This window comes from Anas platyrhynchos, chromosome 1 (assembly GCF_047663525.1).
Source record: "Anas platyrhynchos isolate ZD024472 breed Pekin duck chromosome 1, IASCAAS_PekinDuck_T2T, whole genome shotgun sequence".
NCBI classification, from domain to species: Eukaryota; Metazoa; Chordata; class Aves; order Anseriformes; family Anatidae; genus Anas; species Anas platyrhynchos.
In genome coordinates this window covers 101583103-101604424 of record NC_092587.1, presented here as the reverse complement: position 1 = coordinate 101604424, position 21322 = coordinate 101583103, and the positions used below count along the sequence as shown (strand labels likewise).

Genomic DNA, 21322 nt, shown 5'->3' with positions numbered 1-21322 from the left:
AAATAGAATCCCAATGCAGCACATATAGAACTGCTTCTGTAAAGTGGGTTAGAGAATACAAAAAGAACAGAAAAGGCTCTCCTTTTTATATTCTGGTATTAAATACAGACTGTTTCAGTATGTATAATTAGTAACACTGCTCTTAAATTCTGAAGGTCTATGAAAATGTTATTATTTAAATAAGAATTTGACAAAGTGAGGAACAAAAGATCTAAATCTGCATTTTGACAAGTCATTTTCACAGGAATTGCTACTGCCACCTTGTACAATAGTGCATATGTGAACAACAAAAAACCAATTTATTATATACTTGCAACTATGCACTACTTATCTGTAAAAATGCTTTGTTCTTAGGAGCTCAATTAAATGCAGAGATCCACAAATTGAGAATGGTAAATTAAACATCAGGTTGTTCAGTGCTTGCTAGTACTATATTTGAATACATACCTAAACAGGTAAGTGAGAACTAATTTTTAGAATGTTATGAAGGGGGGATTCATATTCTAACAGACATATCAGTGAAGAAAAATTAGTATAACAAGACAATTACTTCATGCTAGGAATGACCTCTGCTATGGTTTGAATTTCTGTTTTTTTTTCTGTGTGCTACTGGCACTTCTCCAATGAAGATGGTATCCTCCTTCCTTTTTGTCTTATCCTTTAATTACGTAGGTATATTCTTGCCTTAGAAACTCCACCCCCCAACATGCATACTTTTTTTCTGGGGTAAAAACACGAGACAGAAAAACAAGAAAAATAAATTTACAAGACTTCCTTTTTTTTTTTTTTTTTTGAATCAGATAATTGTAGATCATTGTTTTTGCATTTTTAGAGAAAAATATTAAACATATGCTGCTCAAATAGCAACTACATAAATTTTCATTGTGTATGTTTTCTGTCTATGGTGAAAAAAAAAAAAACAAAAAACACAAAGGAAAATAATGCAATGCACACAATAAATGTAGGAGAAATGTGCCAGTGTGCCATCTACTGCTACACAAGCACTACGAGATGGCTTGCTCTTATACATGGCAGCTTGTTACCTCTGAATGCTAGGAGGTATGTAAGGTATTACATCTACTTGGAAATATGAATTTCCTGACCTTTACTGTTTTGTCCTTACAACCTTAAAATTCCTTTAATGCAGTTTCTCAATGGAAATAAATCCACCTCTTCTAGTCAAGGTCTATCTTTAAATAAAATAACTTTGCAAGTATTTTTTTTTCAATTACATTATATATTAAGCCACAAACAGATTTTTTTCTTTTTACCATTTGACTAGTTTCTGAAAGGCATTTTATTATTCTAAATTGACCATGACGCTTAGTGATCTCTCCCCTTTTCTACTGAGGAAAAAACAGAATAGCAGAATGAGTTTTAAAGGCTAGGAATATATGTCTATAGCACAGTGTTTTACCTGAAAAAAATAGCCCAGAAAATTTCATTAAAAAATTTCTCTCAATAATGCCCATATGCAGGGACTGAAACAGATGAACCTGCCACTTAGTGGCTATAAAGCTTACTTGATATACACAACTAAATATTTAAAATGTCTGTAGCTTTCTTAGGAAAATTAAGCTTAATTTAATTTGTTACATAAATTAGCTCAAAACAATTTGAACTGAAAATACAGTGTCTACTGCTACATGAACATCAAATAAGTATTTTATAATGTAATTACATTTTTTAAAAATTATATAGCATAATGAGAGCTGTGTTTATGTAAAAGACAAGAAAATTTCTATACATTTAGTACTTAGTACATTTAGTATTATGCACTCACATTCTTTATTTGAAATTTTTCTGCTTAAGTACCCAGATATGAGTAAATTACTCAGATATTAACACTTTTAATTATTATCCCTGAGCTTTTCAACTTATGAAACCTGTTTATATTTATTACCTTAGCCAATGTCTTTTGAGTCACAAAATGGTTCTCAAACAGGTATAGTTCCTTCTCAGCTTGTGTATGCATTTCTCAATTTATAATAAAGACAAGAGTGTAGTTTTAATTATGAGTGTTGACCCTTTGCTTTGATTTATAGAGGCTTTTTAAATTGCTTTCTACCGTTTAGACAGAATTACTTAATATGGAGTTTGATTTTCCATGCAGTGTGCTCTGACTTTAACCAGTAGATGGAGCCAAGAATCCACAAACAACTTACCCGTCAGAACACAGCCAACACTTTGATAGGGGATACAGGCATGTGAGTATTACCTTATATTCTTGAACCATTCCGTTCTGGTTATCCTCGGGGGGTGGCTGCCAGGTGACCACAATTGCAGTGCCGTTTCCATCGTTTTTAGTTACCGAAACACTCTGAGGCGGAGCACTGGGCGCTGTTCATTTGGAGAGAAGGATTGAATACATCAAATACAACGGTGAGGGGTATTTTTTATTTTTATTTTTATTTTTTAAGGAAAACTGGTTTCTAGGCTACACAAATATATTCATTTAGTCTCCAGCCTTCCTTACGGGCAATTCTGCCCACTAGCCAAAATTATTATTACAATAATCAATTACAAGGTAAGTGATGTTATCCTACAGCCAGGCTTCTAATTTCTGCCACAGTCTCTCTGTAAGATAGGAAAAGACACACAGGCCACCAGACTCTCCAAACTCAGATACCCACTACACAACACAGTCCTGAGCACTGAATTCCTTATTGGTCTCAAATCATCTCATCCAGAATCAACAGTTTTGGAAAATAAAGTATGTAAATTGACCCTAAGTAGAATGTTAAACCTTAGTTGCTCTAGTGTGTAAAAAATAATACAAACCTTGTTAAAATCAAGACTGAATTTTTTACTATTAACAGGTTTATATTTTGCATTTTAAATATTTTTCAAAAAACTGGATGCTTAGTTGATGCTTAGGATGAACGTAGTTAACCACCCAGAGAAATAAACCAAAACTACACTGTATTTATAACAGGTAGGAAGAAAGAAGGCAAAAGGTATCACATCCTGACAGAGGCACTGAAATCCCTGTTCCGATGCACCGGCCACCTTGCACACTCATTATGCCTGATATACCAGGCAAGCTACAACAAAGGGAACAGCTATATGAACCTTCCCGTTTTAGCATGTGTTTGAGATGGAAATACATAATTTAGCTCACTATATCTGTTGCCCTCATTCATCTTTTCATTTTGTATTACTGATTGATCCAGATATAAAAGCTTTCTAAGAATGTGGTTTCCATTCCCTCAGCTATAGCACTTTGATGATTTCTGTGGTGTCTGCTATCTACTCAAGATAGTGATTAGTAAGTGCTTGAATCTGACAGAAGTCACTTGTGACCAGACCATGAACTCAGCAGGGAGGAGTGCACACTGCAATGAAGATAAAAAGCACATTTCCCATTGTCTGTTGATGGGGGGGTTTGCACATCCCTCTCTCTCTGTCTCTCACACATGGTTCTGAATATTTACTTCGATGTCACCAAACAATTCACATAATGATCAGTCCAACACAGTCTCCTCTGCTGCAGATTGCTCTTCTCAAACAGCACACACTTCAAACAAAATCAAATAACGAACATATCAGAGAAAAGCAGGCCAGGATACTACTTCAAAAAGGAAAGATGAAGACAGTCTGGCTCCTACTTGCCTTCTTCTAGGGTTTTTGCAAATTTCACTTCACTATCTGCTCCTTGAAACTCATTAAAAAAGGGGCGGGCTTTAATTTCATAGTTTACACCTTTCTTCAGCTCTGGAATGATAACGCTGTTTTTGGTTGGAGTCCTCACTTCAAAAATTAACCACTCTGACTCTCCATAGGATGCTGGTGTAGGCCGGTACAAGATTTTATATCCTTGAATATACTGGGATTGTTGGTCCACCTGGCAAAACAACAGAAAGACACACATTTAGAACATACAACGGTTTGTTTAATAAATAGGAATCGTGGATGTTATCTGTGACTTTAGTCCTTGAACTATCCATTTATTTTATTCAAAAGAACACTGCTGAATGAGATACAGGCTCCTTGAATTACAGCAAATTACAGGTCTGATTCACAAGTGCATTAATCTGTTTGAGGCTGTTAGAACTGCATAGGTTTTGGTAGATTTATGAAAGCATTAAAGGGGGATAGCAGAGATGTATAATATACTCTAGCTCTGTGAAACGAACCACCTTTACATACACGGAGAATCTCGCCAGAATTGAAGGAACCCAGCATACATTCTGCCCACCCCAATCTGCTCTGCAGAACGGGGCAAGGGAGGTGGGCGAGGGCAGGGTAGCGATGGCTCTGCAGTGCGTGCTGATGAACACAGATCAAGCAGCAAGTCTGCCAGCTCTCCTGAAGTGTGGAAGCATCCCAAAATTCATGAAATGAGCACTGCTTCCTGCTTGCTTCCTTCTGGAGTCACCGATTTAAAAGGGCAGCCAATTGGCACTATCTACATTGTTCCGATGAGACTAGAGGCTGTCAAAGGACAGATTTGTCCAAGCACTTCCTCCACGATCACTGACTCAGCAGGAGGCTCCTCTGGTGGAGGAGAGGAGATGTTTTCAGAGTGTTCTGAAGAGGCTCACAAAAATCAATATGGTAATAAGGATGAGACTTGGTAAAGCAGATCAAAATGACATTCAGCAGTCCCAAATGATTTGAGACTGAGGCCATTTTATATTGCATGTATGGAGAAATAGACCTTAACGTAAATGAGGACAGGATTCAATGTGTTTGGCTATAACTGCAACAGAAAGTTACTTTGCAGAAGTGATCTCTTGTGGAGCATTAACTACCAGTTTCAATTTCTGATGAATAAGGAAATCCAAAAACAACAATAAAAAACTTTAAAAAGGTGCACCAGATTTTCCCTTTTTTTTCAAAAATCTCATACAATGGTATAATAAAAATGTTTGCTTGCTATTTAACTCCAAAAAAACAACATCTTTCATTTTTAATAATCACATAAAGAACGTGTGTGTTAGCTAAAACTGAGGTAATGCTTACTTTTGAAATTGCAAAGAAGCCACAGGCCACCCAAGAAACTGACAAAAATTGGCTGTCTGGAAAAGGTTGTTCTGTAAGTAAAGGTCAAACAAAATTGTGCTAGGAACCTCAAGGATGTTTTAATGTTATTAGTTAAAACAGGAGATTGCCTACTGCAGGTGGCCTTACTGCACGTGACAGCATAATTACACAGCTGATATTACCTTGCAGCACTGAGGAGCCCTGGTCATGGACCAGGACTCAGCTGGGCTAGGACTCTTCTACAAAGTTAAAATGCCTTCGTTCTTGCTCAGAATGTTCTGTCACAGCATGGTGGGGATTATACCCTGTGCTCTTCCTGCCAATATATTGGCTTTGTACAGATGGAGGACATCAACAGACCTCAAATCTTAGTCTTATTAGATTTATTCTTGCACTATGATAAGTTTCCCCCATTTTTTTCTTCTCTCTGCATTCTGTTTTAAAGCTGGTCTTCTTTGAATTATATTTCCATTTCTCATTACTTGTTACTTATAGTTTCCTGTATTGTTCTCTCTCTTCATTTCTTTGGCAACCTTTTGGTTGCCAAATATTTCCCATAGCAAGACATTTCTAACCTTTCCTTCACTGAGGCCCCAGCCTTTTCTAAGCCTACTTGAATCGTTTTCATGTATGTTCTCACTTCACTTGCTTCAGGACTTCTACAATGTTGTTTCCTTACTCTTCCGTTTTCTCTACTAGATTCTCCACGACCAACTTCTTGCTTCCTCCTGTCAGATCAACATCGACAGAACATCTCAAAATTGTTATTTTTGCATCTTCTCCCTGTACTGTGTGTATTCATAGCACCATGGAAAGAAGAATACATTCAGATGAGGCTCTACTAGTTTGTGTTTCCCAGTCTGTATGTAGGACAGAGGCAACAGGTTCAAAAAGAATTATGTAGTACTTCCCTCCACTGGGGTCTGACAGATGGGGAAGTTCCCATGCTATCTCATTAGGGGATTCATACACTTCCTACTGAAACCAGTGCAAAATCTTCAAATGATTTGACTTGTGAAAGTTTTGATCAGTCTGTTAGCTTCCAGAGGAGAACTTGAAAACTCTCACCATGTGATAAGCAGCTCTCTCTACAGAGGCAAGCAATGGTGAAAATGGGACAAAATTTAATGAAGTAGGAACACAACGTCCAAGCAGCACTCAATCCAAAGAAAAACAATTTCAGGTGTACAAACTACACACTTCTTAAAGTGTGACTCCACAGCACCCAGACAGCACAATTCATCACAATTCATCAATGTATATAACCACCACCATGATACAGATTTTTACTTACAGTCCAATGAACTTCAATCGAGGAGGAAGAAAGGATAGTAGGGTTGTGCAGATGTAGTACCACATCACCTAGTTCTCTCTGGACCTGCTTGTGATCCACACCCTGACTTGTTGGTGGAACATCTGTAATAATTTAAGATTCCATTCTCACAATATATAATTGTTAAAATAAGCATATGTAAATACAAACATATCAGAAAACATATGATGCTTTCCTCAGTGAAGCATATCCTAAGTACTTCCCAATTATGTAAGAAAAATCTACATGAGTGTTGTCTTACCCTTCTGACATTTGGTCTATTTAAAGCTAAAAGGATTGTTCATACACATGAAGCAATACATTCCTCTCAAAATATTCAATAGTACAATGGAAACACATTTGCTACATGCAGAGCCCTTGAAAAGCTTACTCAACTGAAATGGAACGACTGTCCTAGACATATATAAAGTCTATAGGGCAGTCACTAATAGGGTGTCTAAAATATACATGTACTATGGACAGCGGAGGAACACAGTTTCTGTATTGCTTTCACATGTCTTCCTTTGATCACTTCATTTTAGCAAATACCATGCTGACAACAGTTAAAATCACAGACTGGGAAATACACAGAAAGTACTTAGAGTGATTTCTATTTCTTTTTCTTTTTCTATTTTTTTTTTTAAAATAGAATTCCAGATACAGGGTAATGCATTACATAACTTTTGCTCTAGCCTACTACTTTCTCTGTCTGTCTGATCTTCTCTTCCAATTAGGTAAGATTAGAAAATCTTCAAGGGTTCTGTTCTAGGAAGACCTTAGTAATTTCCATACCTGTCTGCTCACAAGAAGGGCCAAGGAGACGGTACAAAGAAAATGTATATACATGTATATATATGGATATATATATATATCCATCTACAACTACTCAAATATGTCATTGCTGGTGCGTAGACTATCTTGAAAGCTGAGGTTTGGATAGTGCTGTTTGTAAAGCATACTTCTTGCATGGTGGACATATTCTCAGTTTACCAACTTTTTACACCTTTCTTTCCAAAAATTTAGTTCTCCCATTTGGCAATACAAAGCCTTTGCTACTTTGCAGTCCTGCCATACAGTTGCCTCAAACATTTGCAAGATGATGAGATTTCTCTGATGTTAATAAAGCAAATTGAGGGTAGCATGCAGTCAGTAGGTGACAAATCCAGATTCTTAGCAAGGAATACTGATAAGCACAAACACACACAAACCAAAGAAATACCATTGATTCACCACTGTATCTACATGCAATATGTTCTGCCAAACGGTCCATTTATCAGAGCATTTTCCTCCCTTTATTGCTCTGAGAGCATTAAAGATAGAAATTTCTGTTTGGAGAGTTGCCTAAATCTCATCCTGCTTAGAATATTACAGGAAAGTCAGTTGAGTAATTAGTAATATTTTTGCTACTAGTCATAAAAGATGAGTCATCAACAATATGATTAAAACTATTAATAGCCTCAATCTTTTGCACATGTGCAATGTGCAAAAGATTGAATGGTGTATATCATCTATCCTGTGTTTTCTTGATTAGGCTCTGAAGTTTCCAAGACAGGGACTGAGAGAGAAAATACTAAAGCATGTTGTTATTTTGTCAATGTTAGTCAAGTCTAAAGGTTAAGGTAGGTGAGTTTCCTGATCTGCATAAGAATTTTGAACAAGACAATACATACTTAGGAACAAAACTTAACTGGGAAATTTTTGAACTTACTAGCTCAAACTAAAAATGTGTATAAAGCTAACCTTCACAACATGGAAATGTTATTGGAAGAAGAGTGGAGCAGCTTTAAAGAACTTTACACTTTATTATGCTTCTTACTATTTATGAAAATTTTACCTGTTGGCCTTTAGCTTCGCTCTTAGGTTTTGCATGGTCTCAGTTCTTCAGCTCTACTAGATCTCAGAGAACAGGTAAACTTTTTTGTACCATTATAAACCACTCAGTTCTGTGAGTGAACAGAATATTCTGCCTCATTTGCTGTTTATCAGTCAAGTCAGTGATCAGTTCATTTGGGACATTCAACCCTGATGCACATCTCATCTCTTCAAATGAAACTACACTGCATGAAAAATGGACTCATATAGAACATTGCTGCTTACCTGCATAACAAAATATGTTGCCCTTTGGGGAAGACCTAGAAACCTGTGTAACTCCTATTTTCTTTGTGGTCATAACTCTGCTGTCTATATATCCAAGGAAATTGCTACCCATCAGGAGAAATGCATAATAACAAAGGATAGCAATATGAAACTGCTTACTCCTCATGGGAGATGACAAAAACTTGCCTTCAGAACAAATGAAAACTTGCTAACAGAAAATGCTGTTTTCTTTAAGGAACTTCCTTCCAAAAACAAGCATGTACTTACTTTTGCAAACAAAGGAACAAACATACAACACAGGTACTCTTAATAAACCCATGGGTCAAATTCTCCAATAAAACAAAAGAAAAAGGAAGATGATCTTTATCACTTTTTCTTTGGAAAAGTATATATCAATTTTCTTTCTATTTGCTCATAATCAAAGGAAAAATGCAGGCTGCTATGTTGTAAAGCATTATTTCTTGTAAGTTATTGGAAGTGTAATTTATTTTTTATAGTGAACTCACAGTTATTTTAAATTTTACATATCTGGATTAAGTCCATAGCTGGAGTCAGCAGATGACTCCTTAATTTGCTGTAATACAGCCCTGTCTTACACTTGACTGTCTGTAAATGCATCTTTTTCCTATTGTTTCACTTTCAACAGTAGTACTACTGCAATACTTCTAATACATTGCCAGAAGTTCTTCTTTACTGGCCCACAACACCTAATTCCTTCAAATTTAATATTTGTATCTTTCTTAATGCAGCAGAAGACAAATCACATTGTGTGCTGTTTCTTTCCCTGTCTCATTCCTAAGCCTCATTGATCCACTGGACATAATAACATTTCCATGGAATTTTAGGTTTTGTGTGATAACTTCAAAAATCAGAGATTACTTCTGTTGTTAACAAGAGCTATTCTGCAGGACGTAACTATCTTTGGATAAGAGATACTAGGGTTCTCTTGGGGAGCACAGTATGCTGTCTAAGCAGCTTTTAGAGTCTATGTTATAGGGAAATGCAAGTGTAAACAATGCATTTTACTATGCAGCATATATTACAGCCAGTATAGATAGACAGTTGAAAGCTAGTAAAATTTTTCCAAGTAACGTTTCTCAGTTAACTTTGGACAGCTAAAATGTTCAATATGTAAAGCTTACCTTGAGTTTTCACTGGATCAGATATTTGGCTTGGGTCACTTAGTCCATACGCATTAGCTGCCCTCACGAGGAATAGATAAATTGCATTAGGTTTTAGCCCTTTAACTGCAAAACTCTCTGTTTTCACATTTTCAGCTACAGTTTGCCAGGTGCTACCAGATGCATGGCTAAGGATAAAACACACACAACAGCAGGTTAGCACGTGCTTCTTTAACAATATATTATACATAAACATAAGTACAGCACGATCTTATGAGACTCATATACCTGAAGGCCTCAATTATGTAAGAGGTTGGAGTTGCACCTGAATTCAAATTCGGTTGCCATGACAACGTTACTGTATTTCTACTGACATCTGTAACCTCAGGTTTTGAAGGAGCACTAGGAATCAAGTTTGGGTCAGTGGGTCTTGGTGGCTGCACTGGGACTCCAAATTCTAACAAAGGAGAGAAAAATGCTGAGTATAGACAGGACGAAGCTGTAAGCTAAATGCTGTTCACATCTTACCTGGCAATTTATGACAGAGTCGTATAACTACTACAATTCAATTTTTGAGTTCCTTTTATGTATTTTCTCCATGCAGAGAAAACCTAATTGATTACCTTGGACCTCTATGTAAGCACTCCATGTAGCTTCGCCACTTGGGGTGGAAGCAATGCAGGTATACCGACCGGTGTCACCCAGCTGAGTGGGAAAAGAGAAGAATAAATATTTGAAACAATCAGGCACTCAGTGGGCTAGAAAAGTAATTACATCTCTGCATGTTTCCCCATGAATATGGATAAATGTATTAGACTGCAAAAAACTTTGAACCAGAAACTTCTTACATAAGAAGGCATGAAGTTAATGGCTATGTTTCTGAGCTTTCTTCAAAGAAGTGAAAATGCTGCATATTCTAACTTCATGTTACCCATTCGGTAGCATTTATTCCTTACTCTGCAGAGTTCTTAAATAAATTGATAAAGAATTCGGATAACAGGACTCCTATGTAACCTTCTGCCTAAATGATGCCTAGGATTTGTCCGGACTGCAACATTAGAATGTCAACCTTCAAACAAAGCTTAAATATTTCACAGGACCTTAAACATCTTGGGTTCTCTGTACTAGTAAATGTTTCACTCTAAGGCAGATCCAAAAAAAGGACCTCCATATGCAATTCTCACCCAGTTCTAAATGCTGGTTTACTTGTCCATACCTGACTTAATCACATTTCAAAGGAGGGTTTTTGTTTGTTTGCTTGTTTTGCAAATACATTGTGCCCTACCGTATTGGGTTTATGTGGCAAGGTTGTCCTCATGGGGAGACTGCAGGGGTGGCCTCAGTGAGCAGATCCCAACAGCTGCCCCATGTCAGATCAGAACCAGCTCCAGCTGGCTCCAAAAGGCACCTGCCACTGGCCAGAGCTGAGCCGGGGAGTGACATTGGTTGGGTATCTGAGATCATGTTTAAAAAAGGAAAAACTGCTGAGAGACTAGCTGTGTGAGAGAAGTGAGAAAACTGTGCAGAGGCTCCCAGTGGAGCAGGTTGTCCCCCTGCAGCCCATAGGCCTCACATGGAGCAGATCTCCACACTGCAGCCCGTGGAGGAGCCCCTGGTGGAGCAGGTGGATGTGGCCTGGAGGAGGCTGCAGCCCATGGAGAGACCCCGCAGGAGCAGGGGGTCTGGACCCCACAGTATGGAGCCATGCGGGAGCAGTTCTTGGAGTGCTGCTGCCTGTGGGAAGCCTCCGCAGGCTCAGTTCGGGAAGGATGGCATCCCGTGGGAGGGTCCCCACGTGGAGCAGGGACAGAGAGTGACTGTGAAGGAGCAGTGGAAATGAAGTGTGAGGGACTGACCGCAGCCCCCATTCCCCACTCCCCTGCACCCCTTGGGGGAAGGAGGCAGAAGAGGGTGGATGGGGGAGCAGGTATTTCTAGTTTGTTTTGAGTTTCTCACTGTTCCAGTATGCTAGTGATAAGCAATGGATTTTATTAATCTCCCTACACTGAGTCTGTTTTGCCCATGACAGTAATTGGCGAGCAATCTCCCTGTCCTTATCTCAACCCTTGAGCCTTTTCCATTGTCTTGAGGAGGGGGAAGTGAGAGCGCAGTTGTGGTGGAGTTCAGCTGCCCATCAGGCTAAAACCACCACACCTACTGAGCTCCCAGCCTCAGCAGATGAGATGAATGGAAGCACTCAGAAATCAGAGATTGAAAGTCTCAGCCAGTGAAACTTGTAATCGGTAACACAGGAAGTCTAGGGAACACACTGAAGTCATGTATTTGGCCTAATTTTAAGAATTACTAAATTTCAAACCACAGAAAATATAACAGGGAATCGTCAGTGTGCTGGAACTTAACATCATTTTAAAACACTGTACATTTTGCTAGGTGTGACTGGCAATATTGACCAAGAACTTGTTACAATTCCCTAAGGAAGCCATGTACTTCTCAGGTGTTTAATTATTTGAAGGTATGTTTATACTGTCAAGTAAATATATTTAACAGTTATTTTGAAAAAGCTGTGTACTTAACTCTTATTATTGCAGCATGCTGAACAAGGATTTTCTTTATAAGCATTTGAAATAATTAGATAATTTTTATATATTAGTGATGAAGTCCAAATACTTTAAATTCATTTTACTGAAATATGAGTTTTCCTTCCCCCTTCATGTTTTAAATACCAAATAATCCCCCTTGTTAATACTTCTTAATAGCATTTTTGCATCTGAAGCAACGTGCTCTATGATACACAAGCCAAGGTGCAAAGCTTAAAGAATGAACTATCTGAAAGCATGACATATCAAATAATTTAATACAATTATTTATCATTTCATTCATTCTAAATGTAGGATTGCCTACATCAAAAGAGCTCTGAGGAGAAAAAGTGAAACAAACAACAGGAAAGACCCAACACAAAAAACAGTTTGCTAGTTCAAACTACCTTAGCATATCTGATCTGCAATGCTCCAGTTTCCAACTGCTTGATGCGAGAGTCCTGGGTAGTGATCAGGATCCCATCCTTTTTCCAGAGAATAGTGGGTGTTAAAGTGCCTGTAGCCACACAGTTCAGTACTAAAGTACCATCTACAGCTACAGTCTGATTCACAGGACCCTGTCGAATGACAGGGGGAGGCCGGTCTGCAATCACTGCCAGAAGAAACAACAGGAAATAGATTTCTGTGACTGGAAGCAATTTTCTAATCATCTAAGGAACAGCAGTTGCTTGAGGCTTTGAAACAAACTAAAGATAATTAAACAAGTAATTAAAGTCAGAGGCATGCATTATTCAGGGAAGGGTGCATCATAATGATGCACAACTACAGAATTTTAAAACAATATACAATACATTAATTTCAGAAAGGAAATAAGCATTATTTATTACATATCGATATCTGGTAGACATTCTCTAATTCCAATGTCTTTATAAAGTGATAACAAAATGATAAAGCACTTTGCAAATTATTTGCAAAGGCACAGTTTTCACCTTGTTCATCTTTTACCATGCAGAAGGCCCGTAAAAAAGAACTCATACTTCCTCTATTCAAAGACAGAGAAGAAGGAAGTAGACAGAGAAGAAGGAAGTAGACAGGCATGGAATAACCTGGTAAATAAGTAAGTTTGTTTCTTTTGTTGTTGTTTGTTTGTTTGTTTCAAAATGTTCTTTTAACTCATCAATTTATCTTTGTGCTGTTTCCTAATTGGGAGATGCTTATGATTAGGCTAAACATAACGCTAATGAATAGCACCATTTCAGAACTTTTCAGCTACAAATTATTTTCCAGTAGTTTCTAACAAATTAATCTGTCAATACTAGTTCAAAGTCACAAGGAGAATCCCACAGTGTGTTTGCATCAGTTCTAACGTACGTTGCACACAATGACAATGAAATGGTATCGATGAGTTATTTACTAACTATGCATAGAAAGGTATACAGCAATCTCAGTATTCACAGAAAAAAAAGAATGATTTTCTACACATTTTTACCATTATCCAATGGATAATCAAGAAAACAGGTAAAAACTATCTATTTGTGTTTTTTGTGACCCCCTCCTACCTCTATCATCTAACACGACATGGACTATTAATCTGAAAATAGCCACAACTTTAAATGACCTTTAACTGATTAGCAGTTAAAATCTGGTCTGGTAGCTGAAATATAAACCTGAAGTTCTGGTAGTTTGGGATCATCACATAGTTTTGGATTGCTTTTTGTAACAATAGACATGATGTTATCACTGTTTTTTTTTTTTTGGCTAAATTCCAGCTCCTGTAATTTCATTTGCGTGTTCAAATGACACTCGATGTTTTCAATTGCTTAATTTATCCTATGCTTCTTGTCCCAACCTGTTGTAATGCACTGCATGGCACTGTTAGGCCATTTGTATCTTTCTCATCAGAGCCAGCCAAACTAAGTTCACCTATAGTTTGAATTTAACTTTGACAAGCTTCTAAAGAAGCTTGCAACTGTCAATAGTATGAGGCTCTACAATAAAGTTTGGACATAATTTTCCAAATGATTTTCTGAGTAACATCTTCTGTTTGGACTTGATAGTTATGCTTTGCTTTACCATTACTTAATACTATTTAATGCTAAGCAATTTACAAATTGTTTACTAACAATCAGTTACAGTAGCATGTTGATATGCCAAAAGTAAAAAATGTATTAAAATAACACACACCAGAAATAGTATGGATATGTTGCTATTCAGTATTGAACTGCATAAATTTCACAGTATCTTTGCCCCATCTAATGCTCCCAGTAATCACCTTGCTGACTGATTTGTGTTCTACAGCTTAAGTCTAATTCCACTGAAATCCATTGTAAACATAAGTGCCACTGAAGCTGGTGGCAGAACTTCTATTACTTTTAGTAATATGAGGGTATCATTCTACGTATCCTGTCTTTACTTTAGTAGAAGTGAAAAATAAATAAATAATAAATATTCAAAGACATCATACATAATAATTATCCACTAGATCAATCCAGAACATATGGTCATAGTAAAGCAAATTTGTTTAAAGTAACTTGATTTTTTCTAAGTTCACATGGCTTAGGTCACTAAGAAAAAAAACTCTTAAGGTATTTGGCTTGATTTTATTACTAAAATTTCTTTTTCACTTTGCCATGATCTTCTCCACAGTGGAAAAGGAATGAAAGTGGCTTAAGAAACATTGTCTGCCTGGTCTGCCACTTTTGAGAAATCAGAAATAACGCTGTCCTATTCCTCCAAACAATTTCAATCCAGCGTGTGTAAATAGACAATTTCATTCGCCAGTTTCACTGCATGTTTCTAGTACTGAACTATTTCTATGCTTTTTATAGGGCAGAGGCCTTGCTTATGGAATCTCTTCTCTGGCAACAGCTTCCTTCACCTCAACATCTCTCCACAGACTGCATTCATCCTTTTTCTGTAATGGCTAAGATTATTATTTTACCTACAAAAATCATTTTCTCCTTTCTATCTTTCCTATAAAAAATATTAAGAATTTCTGACTATCTGCGAACTGACATAACACCACTATATATTACTGCTTGCAGCCATGTTCCGTGTAGCTTTTTCATCTTAAATTTTGTCACAAATGCTCCTAAAAGGAAATGTATAATAATATACATTTGCATACTATTCTACTGACTTCCATACAGATAAAGGTTTTTTCTTTGCTATACGTCAATACTAAAAAAACAGGAGAAAAAAAAACAAAACAAAACACAAACAAACAACAACAACAACAACAAACAGGGAAAAAAGCAGATAAATGGAGATGCTTAGCAAACAGGCACACAGTAACAGGGATAAATACTTAGGCAACAAGCAATATGAAAGTAAGTTAAATGTAATGGGTGAAAGATAAAAAAAAAAAAAGGAAAAAAGAAAAAAAGCTGGATAAATTAACAGAACTGACAACAATCCATAAACAGAAGTAAACTTATCAAATACCAGATGTTGATTCACAACAAAATGTTGTTAAGTGATATCCGAAATTTAACCCCCTGGCATAGAAGAACCAAACAGGATTTTTAGGTTCAAAGAAACAATGAATGCAATATGACTTTATGTAAAGCAGATCCAAATAGTGTCATATCCTCCCCCTGATGTATGTAAATAAAAATAAAAACTTGGAAACAATAAAATAAAGGCATCATTACCATCGGTAACTTCCAAGTAGGCTTTTGTTATAATACTTCCTGCAACATTTAATGTCTGGCAGATATAGTACCCAACATCCGACCTCTGGACATTGGTGATGGTGAGGTCACCTGTTTGGGAAACTGAAAATCGGCTGGATGACTGAGGAGGCTGGTATGAGAAAAGAAGGTTCTAGGAAAGAAAGAATGTGTAGGAAAGAAAGTGAAAAAGGAGTGTTAAATACATTCAAATATCAATATGAATAATTTAAATATATCTAAACAAATTCACCTTTCCACATTATATATGAAATGTTCTGCCCCTCAGATCTTAAGCATGTCTCTACCACAATGTGAATAGTTATATAGGATTAATTGTGTTTTTTTGGTGATAAAATACATGTAGATACGCTCATAAAATTGTGTAAGTCTTTTGGGGTTGCTCTAATACCCTCAGTAGTCAATGTTGGGCTTTATACAAACTGTAACAAGCAGTAGTAAAGATCTGATATGTACAGATATTCCAATGGTGCAAGCAACTGTGGTGAGCCTGACTAATTTGCTTCAACATCTTTTTTTAGACCTTCATTCAGGGCATTCTATTTATTTCACTTCAAATGTTCATTTACTTGTTTGTATTTTAACTTTCAAATTCCCAAGAATGGAACAGTTTTCTAAAAAAAAAGATGCTGTTTAGGTCTCTGTAATCATAGCATTTGTGTTCTGCAATGAGCCATATATATATAAGGACATAATTCAGTCCTACACCAGTTTTTGCTTAGACAATTTTGGTATGAAGTACATGGTATTTTACCAGCAATAGTCAAAAGTCAAATGGCAGCCATAATAGTAGTCTGTTATACCACATACTGGTTTCAAATTTCTGCCTTTGGCTGAACAATTTATAAATGAGAATACCCAAAATTTACAGAGGCTATTTTTCATCCTTCTATCTTACCAAATTTTATTTTGTATTTCCAATATTCATCTGAGGGAATGAGACACAAATTCTGCTGCTTTAGTATTAGCAAACCATACTCACTGACCTTCATTCATTAAAAGTGAAGTAAAAAATAAGCAGGAAAAAATATGTACTAAACAACTATTAGCAAAAAAATCCAGGTCATACAAAAATGTAAATATAATCTATCTATATACTTTTACAATAAGATATTATCATCTGAATTTGGCCACTACTCTGTTTGCACTTAAACATTTAGACAGATATATTCAACAAAGAACACTTTGTGTCACATCTCTTCTTCAAAAGATGACCCTGAAAGAAAACTTATTCTCTTGCCGTGCTATTTTGCGTTTAATTCAGTAGCTTTCAGTGTTCTTTACAAAAGAGCTGAAAATAATTTTCCCTCCTATTCAAATAAGGAAGCTAGAAGAAAAAGTGCCCTATTGAGGTATGACCTGGGGCTGACTGACTGACTGGAAAAGTAGATCTTAGTCCCAAGCTAGTGTCCTATCCAGACAGTGATGAAGATCAATATTGCAAATAATTTAGTTCTTCAGAGAGACACACACACCTGGCAAACTAATATTTGCACCACAAAAGCAGAGCCAAACTTTCTGAAAATTTTTGGGGTATTTGGGAATTAAAGAAAACTTCAGCATCAGTCACTTTTTCATCTCTTAAACGTTTGTCTCTGATAGGAGAAAAAGATTTCCATTTCATGGAATGTTTCCACTTGTTTCATAAATTTATTTTTACATTCATGGAGAAAACTCGAGACTAAGCATATAGATATACTTTCTAGTATGGCTGACATCTACTTGAATGCATGTGACATAGAGAAGAAATATCCAGCATCTCCTAGCACTAGAGTTATTTTTCACATCCTAAATACAATAATTAAGGTATTTTTCTTTCAACAACATCTCAACATCTCCTCAAGAAAATGCTAAGAAGAATGGACAGAAAGACTGTTTTACCTGACTTCCCTCTCTCCGCCAAAAGATGGCTGGCTGAGGGTTTCCAGTTGCTTCACACTGGAAAGTCACCGTTCTTCCCAGTGCAGCTACCTGATCACGAGGCTTTACAACAAACTGTGGAGGCTCTGAAAGATGAAAATACCGTAAAAAGAAAAAAATTACACTGCTGTCAGAAGACCAAAGCTAGCCTATTTGAAAGGCGTGATATAAGTCCTGACTTTAAATGGTGTAAACCAGAGCAGTTAGGTGTCTTTAATAAGGAGGCAACACAAAGACTCATAAGCTAACAAATCACAGCTTCATCAGCACTCAGATCACCTGTTCTGTTGCTGGACTTCTCAGGTAAAATCCTTACTGTGCATCCATTAATTTTACTAGTCACCAGTTGTACAAGAAAGTAAGTCCCACTAAACAGGACAAGTGGCAATGCAACAGACACCAATGTGACCAAACCTGTTAGATTTTTATTTATTTATAAGATTTGATTTTTAAGCATGGAAAAAAGGTACCAAGTCACCATGGAGAAATCTTTGAGTGACAAGTGACACACTTTGTCAAAGGCTGTAATAAACCCTGTTGAGTAACTATGAATTCAGGTTTACTTGCACAGGAGTAATATATATGTTTTTTTATTTATGAGAGAAAAAGCTTCTCATTGCTTATAAAAGAGACTTTTGATGTAGTTGGGGTCTCTCAATTTTTTCAGTTTAACTCAAAACCCCCAGAAATACCACTGAATGATTTAAAATCTTCAATCCAATTACTGAAGAGGAATGAATTTAAAGCAACAGCAGAGCTGAATGTCTTCCTCATTTACATAGACAAGGGCATGTTCAAACAAAATATATATGCAAATGAGGGCAAATTTGAAACATCTGCTCAGCCTAACATTATAAATACTGCCAGCATTGTCCAAACCTTTTGATTTATACAGACTTCAACAACCACTTCATCCAGTAGTAAATAGAATGTCAAAAATTATGTCAGTCACATTAAAAAGAAATCAGGAGAGTTGACAGCATTAGATAAGTTGCTGGGGATAGCACAGAACAACAAATCTAGATTGTTTGAGTCTGTTCACTCTCACTCCTTGAAAAATGTGCATTAAATGAAAAGCCATTTACTTAGTGTTTATTCATTCCCAATTCCTTCTGATCATCTGTCCCAAACTAATTATTCTCTTCCTTGTGTTTGGGTTGAGAATAGAGAGGATGTTTTGAATCTGACTTCAATAACTTGAATCCTTTTTTTTTTTTTTTTTTTACCATTAAAACATCTCTGTATTTAAAAGCTTTTCTTTAAAAAGGGTCTTAATCATGTCATTTAAAGATAATGCTCAATGTGCTTAGTAGAAATCATGTAACTGTGACTTCATATAAAATGAATTAAGAAACAGTAAAAGTCCCTTTTAAAAATTTTATTTTCAGTTTTCATGTAGGCCAATACTTTCAGTTTTCTGCTCCTCTTTGCCTGTGCCTCAGCCTCCTACTGAGCTCATGGTAGAATATACTCTTCCTATCACCCTCCTGCTTTGGGGCAATTTTTAAAGTACAACATATCATTATTTAGTTTTGGATGCCAATGCTACCTTTCCCAGAATTTTCTTAGATAAGGAATACATGAAGTTAGGGTGCAGTTCACCTACAACAATTAACAGACTTAAAAACAGTTCTGAAACATTCAATCAACACCTTGGAAGAGGATGTGGGAAGATTTTGACATGATAACATGTTTAATTTAGAATGGAAAGTGGTGCTGTTGGGGGTTTACCACTGGGTTGTAAGGTATGATTGGGAAAATGGAGATGAGTGAAGCACCTTCATTATGCTGTTGGAATTCTAATAACAAGAATAAATTTAGCATACAGTTAAGGCTTGTCTGGTTCTGTACTAGTTTGTGACATAATACCACAAAGGATGGAACCAAGGGTTTCTCAGTTCTTTGCTACTGAATATGATTTGTTAGGTTTAAGATTTCATCGAACTTGAGAATGGATACAGTTATATCAGGATAAAACAGCTGTGACCACTGGAGAAATAGCTGAATGCTTGTGATTCTAATACCTGAACATGATTTTCAGGGACTATTGAATGCCAAAAAAAAGACAGGAAATGTAGTCTCCCAGGTAAAATGGTAGAATTTATAAACTACAGATAGGTATATGCTTCCATGTATTATTCTAAACATGCATTTTACATGTATATTAGTCAAAATACCTGTGTATATTATGTATATTTGTATTATTCTAAATCTACTCCTGTTATAGTAAATAATGAAAATCCCAATAGCTTCAGTGTCAGAAGAACTAAAATAGGGTTAAGAGAAACTTTATTATTAAATTGTCTTCCATGTTTTTATTGCACTAGAAGCATTTTCACCACTTTTTCCTACAAACTTCAGTTTGCTTTCACACCTCGGATCATTCAGACAAGTGGTATGTAATGACTATACCATAAAGGAAGTGGAACTTATAATCCACTTAAGGAAAAAATTTCTACCATTGAGACCTTTAAAACAAATTATTTTTATTTATAGAGCACAATTTCAACTAATGCAGTCATTGAAGCTAGAAAACATCAGGATTTGACTCATTACATCACGTAAAAACAAAGTTAGCAACCCATTACCTTTCTCTTTGTCATTAAGTTACCCATACTTCATGCAGAATTTATTCTGTGCGATGTGTCTTGTCAATAACAAGTAAAAGATGGGAGCTGACTGGTTGAAGGACATGGAAGGGGATGGATGGAAAGGGGAGATGTTCTCGTCACAGTAATACGATGATTAGAAGATGGCCAATAAAATTTCAACTTACCAGACACAACTAAAAACAAAAACAAAACAAAAAGAAAACATGGAATAAATAAAATTGAATAGACATGAAACAAAGTAAAGAGTAAAGCAAAATTAAATAAATAAATTAAAAAAAAGGATCCCTGGTAACGATCTTAGAAAGCACACATATATTCTGATATATGAAACACAGCTTCAAAATGTTGAACCACATATTTTGTATTTTAAAGCAGAACTCTATCATTCTGGAAGTAGGCTATAGACTAAACCAGGTAAGAGACTAAAATAATGGTTGGGCAACTTGGGTTCTATTCCAAGCCAACTGTCATTGTGGAAACTTAGGTAAAAACTTTTTATTTTTTCCCCATATTATTGTTTCTCTGCATGAAGAGCTTTCCATAGTAAAATGAACTTGAAATCTACAGTAAATATCAATTTGCAACACTACTGAAATAGAACAGTGACAGTTACGTTCTTTCTAAAGCATAAAAACATTTACTAACAGAAAATACTTCTCTGAGGCTAATAGCTATTACAAAGGCAGTTTACTCAACCTTTAGTAATATGCGGAGGGATTTAGCCCCCACACCATTTTTTTTTTCTGTATAGAATTGCTGTATCAAGGTCATAATGATTAGTATTAAATTGCAAATGCAAACTAATCCACAATTAAAAATATATTAAAAAAGATTCTTAATCCTTTTATTCCCCCCAAAAATCTCAATTTCAGTAAAATACCCGAAAGCAGAGATCTACTGCAAAACATTCTGTTTCTCAACAGAAATATTCCAGTGGTAAATTATCTAATAGAACATTGTCCTTCAAACATAGGTGAACATTATTGTAAGTTTGGAAATGACCTGATGAATCCTGGGAGGCTAATTTCACTTACAAAAGAAAGGCATGTTAGAAAGCATTCCAACAATACATCACTAATTGAAA

The 21322-nt window shown here is 36.1% G+C and overlaps 1 protein-coding gene across 3 annotated transcripts in view; it reads right to left on the bottom strand.

Annotated features, from left to right (window-relative positions):
- Window positions 1-21322, bottom strand: part of ROBO1 (roundabout guidance receptor 1) — a 737177-nt gene that overhangs the window by 47856 nt on the left and 667999 nt on the right. For 2 of the 3 annotated variants that reach the window (XM_038185492.2, XM_038185519.2), the window contains 10 exons: window positions 20403-20411; window positions 17588-17712; window positions 15668-15839; window positions 12461-12666; window positions 10140-10221; window positions 9805-9973; window positions 9538-9704; window positions 6281-6402; window positions 3613-3844; window positions 2219-2340 (listed from right to left, as the gene is read on the bottom strand). In XM_038185492.2, the coding sequence (XP_038041420.1) occupies window positions 2219-2340; window positions 3613-3844; window positions 6281-6402; window positions 9538-9704; window positions 9805-9973; window positions 10140-10221; window positions 12461-12666; window positions 15668-15839; window positions 17588-17712; window positions 20403-20411 (1406 nt within the window). The remainder of the gene's footprint in view (window positions 1-2218; window positions 2341-3612; window positions 3845-6280; window positions 6403-9537; window positions 9705-9804; window positions 9974-10139; window positions 10222-12460; window positions 12667-15667; window positions 15840-17587; window positions 17713-20402; window positions 20412-21322) is intronic. The other variant, XM_038185509.2, reaches the window with a different exon arrangement.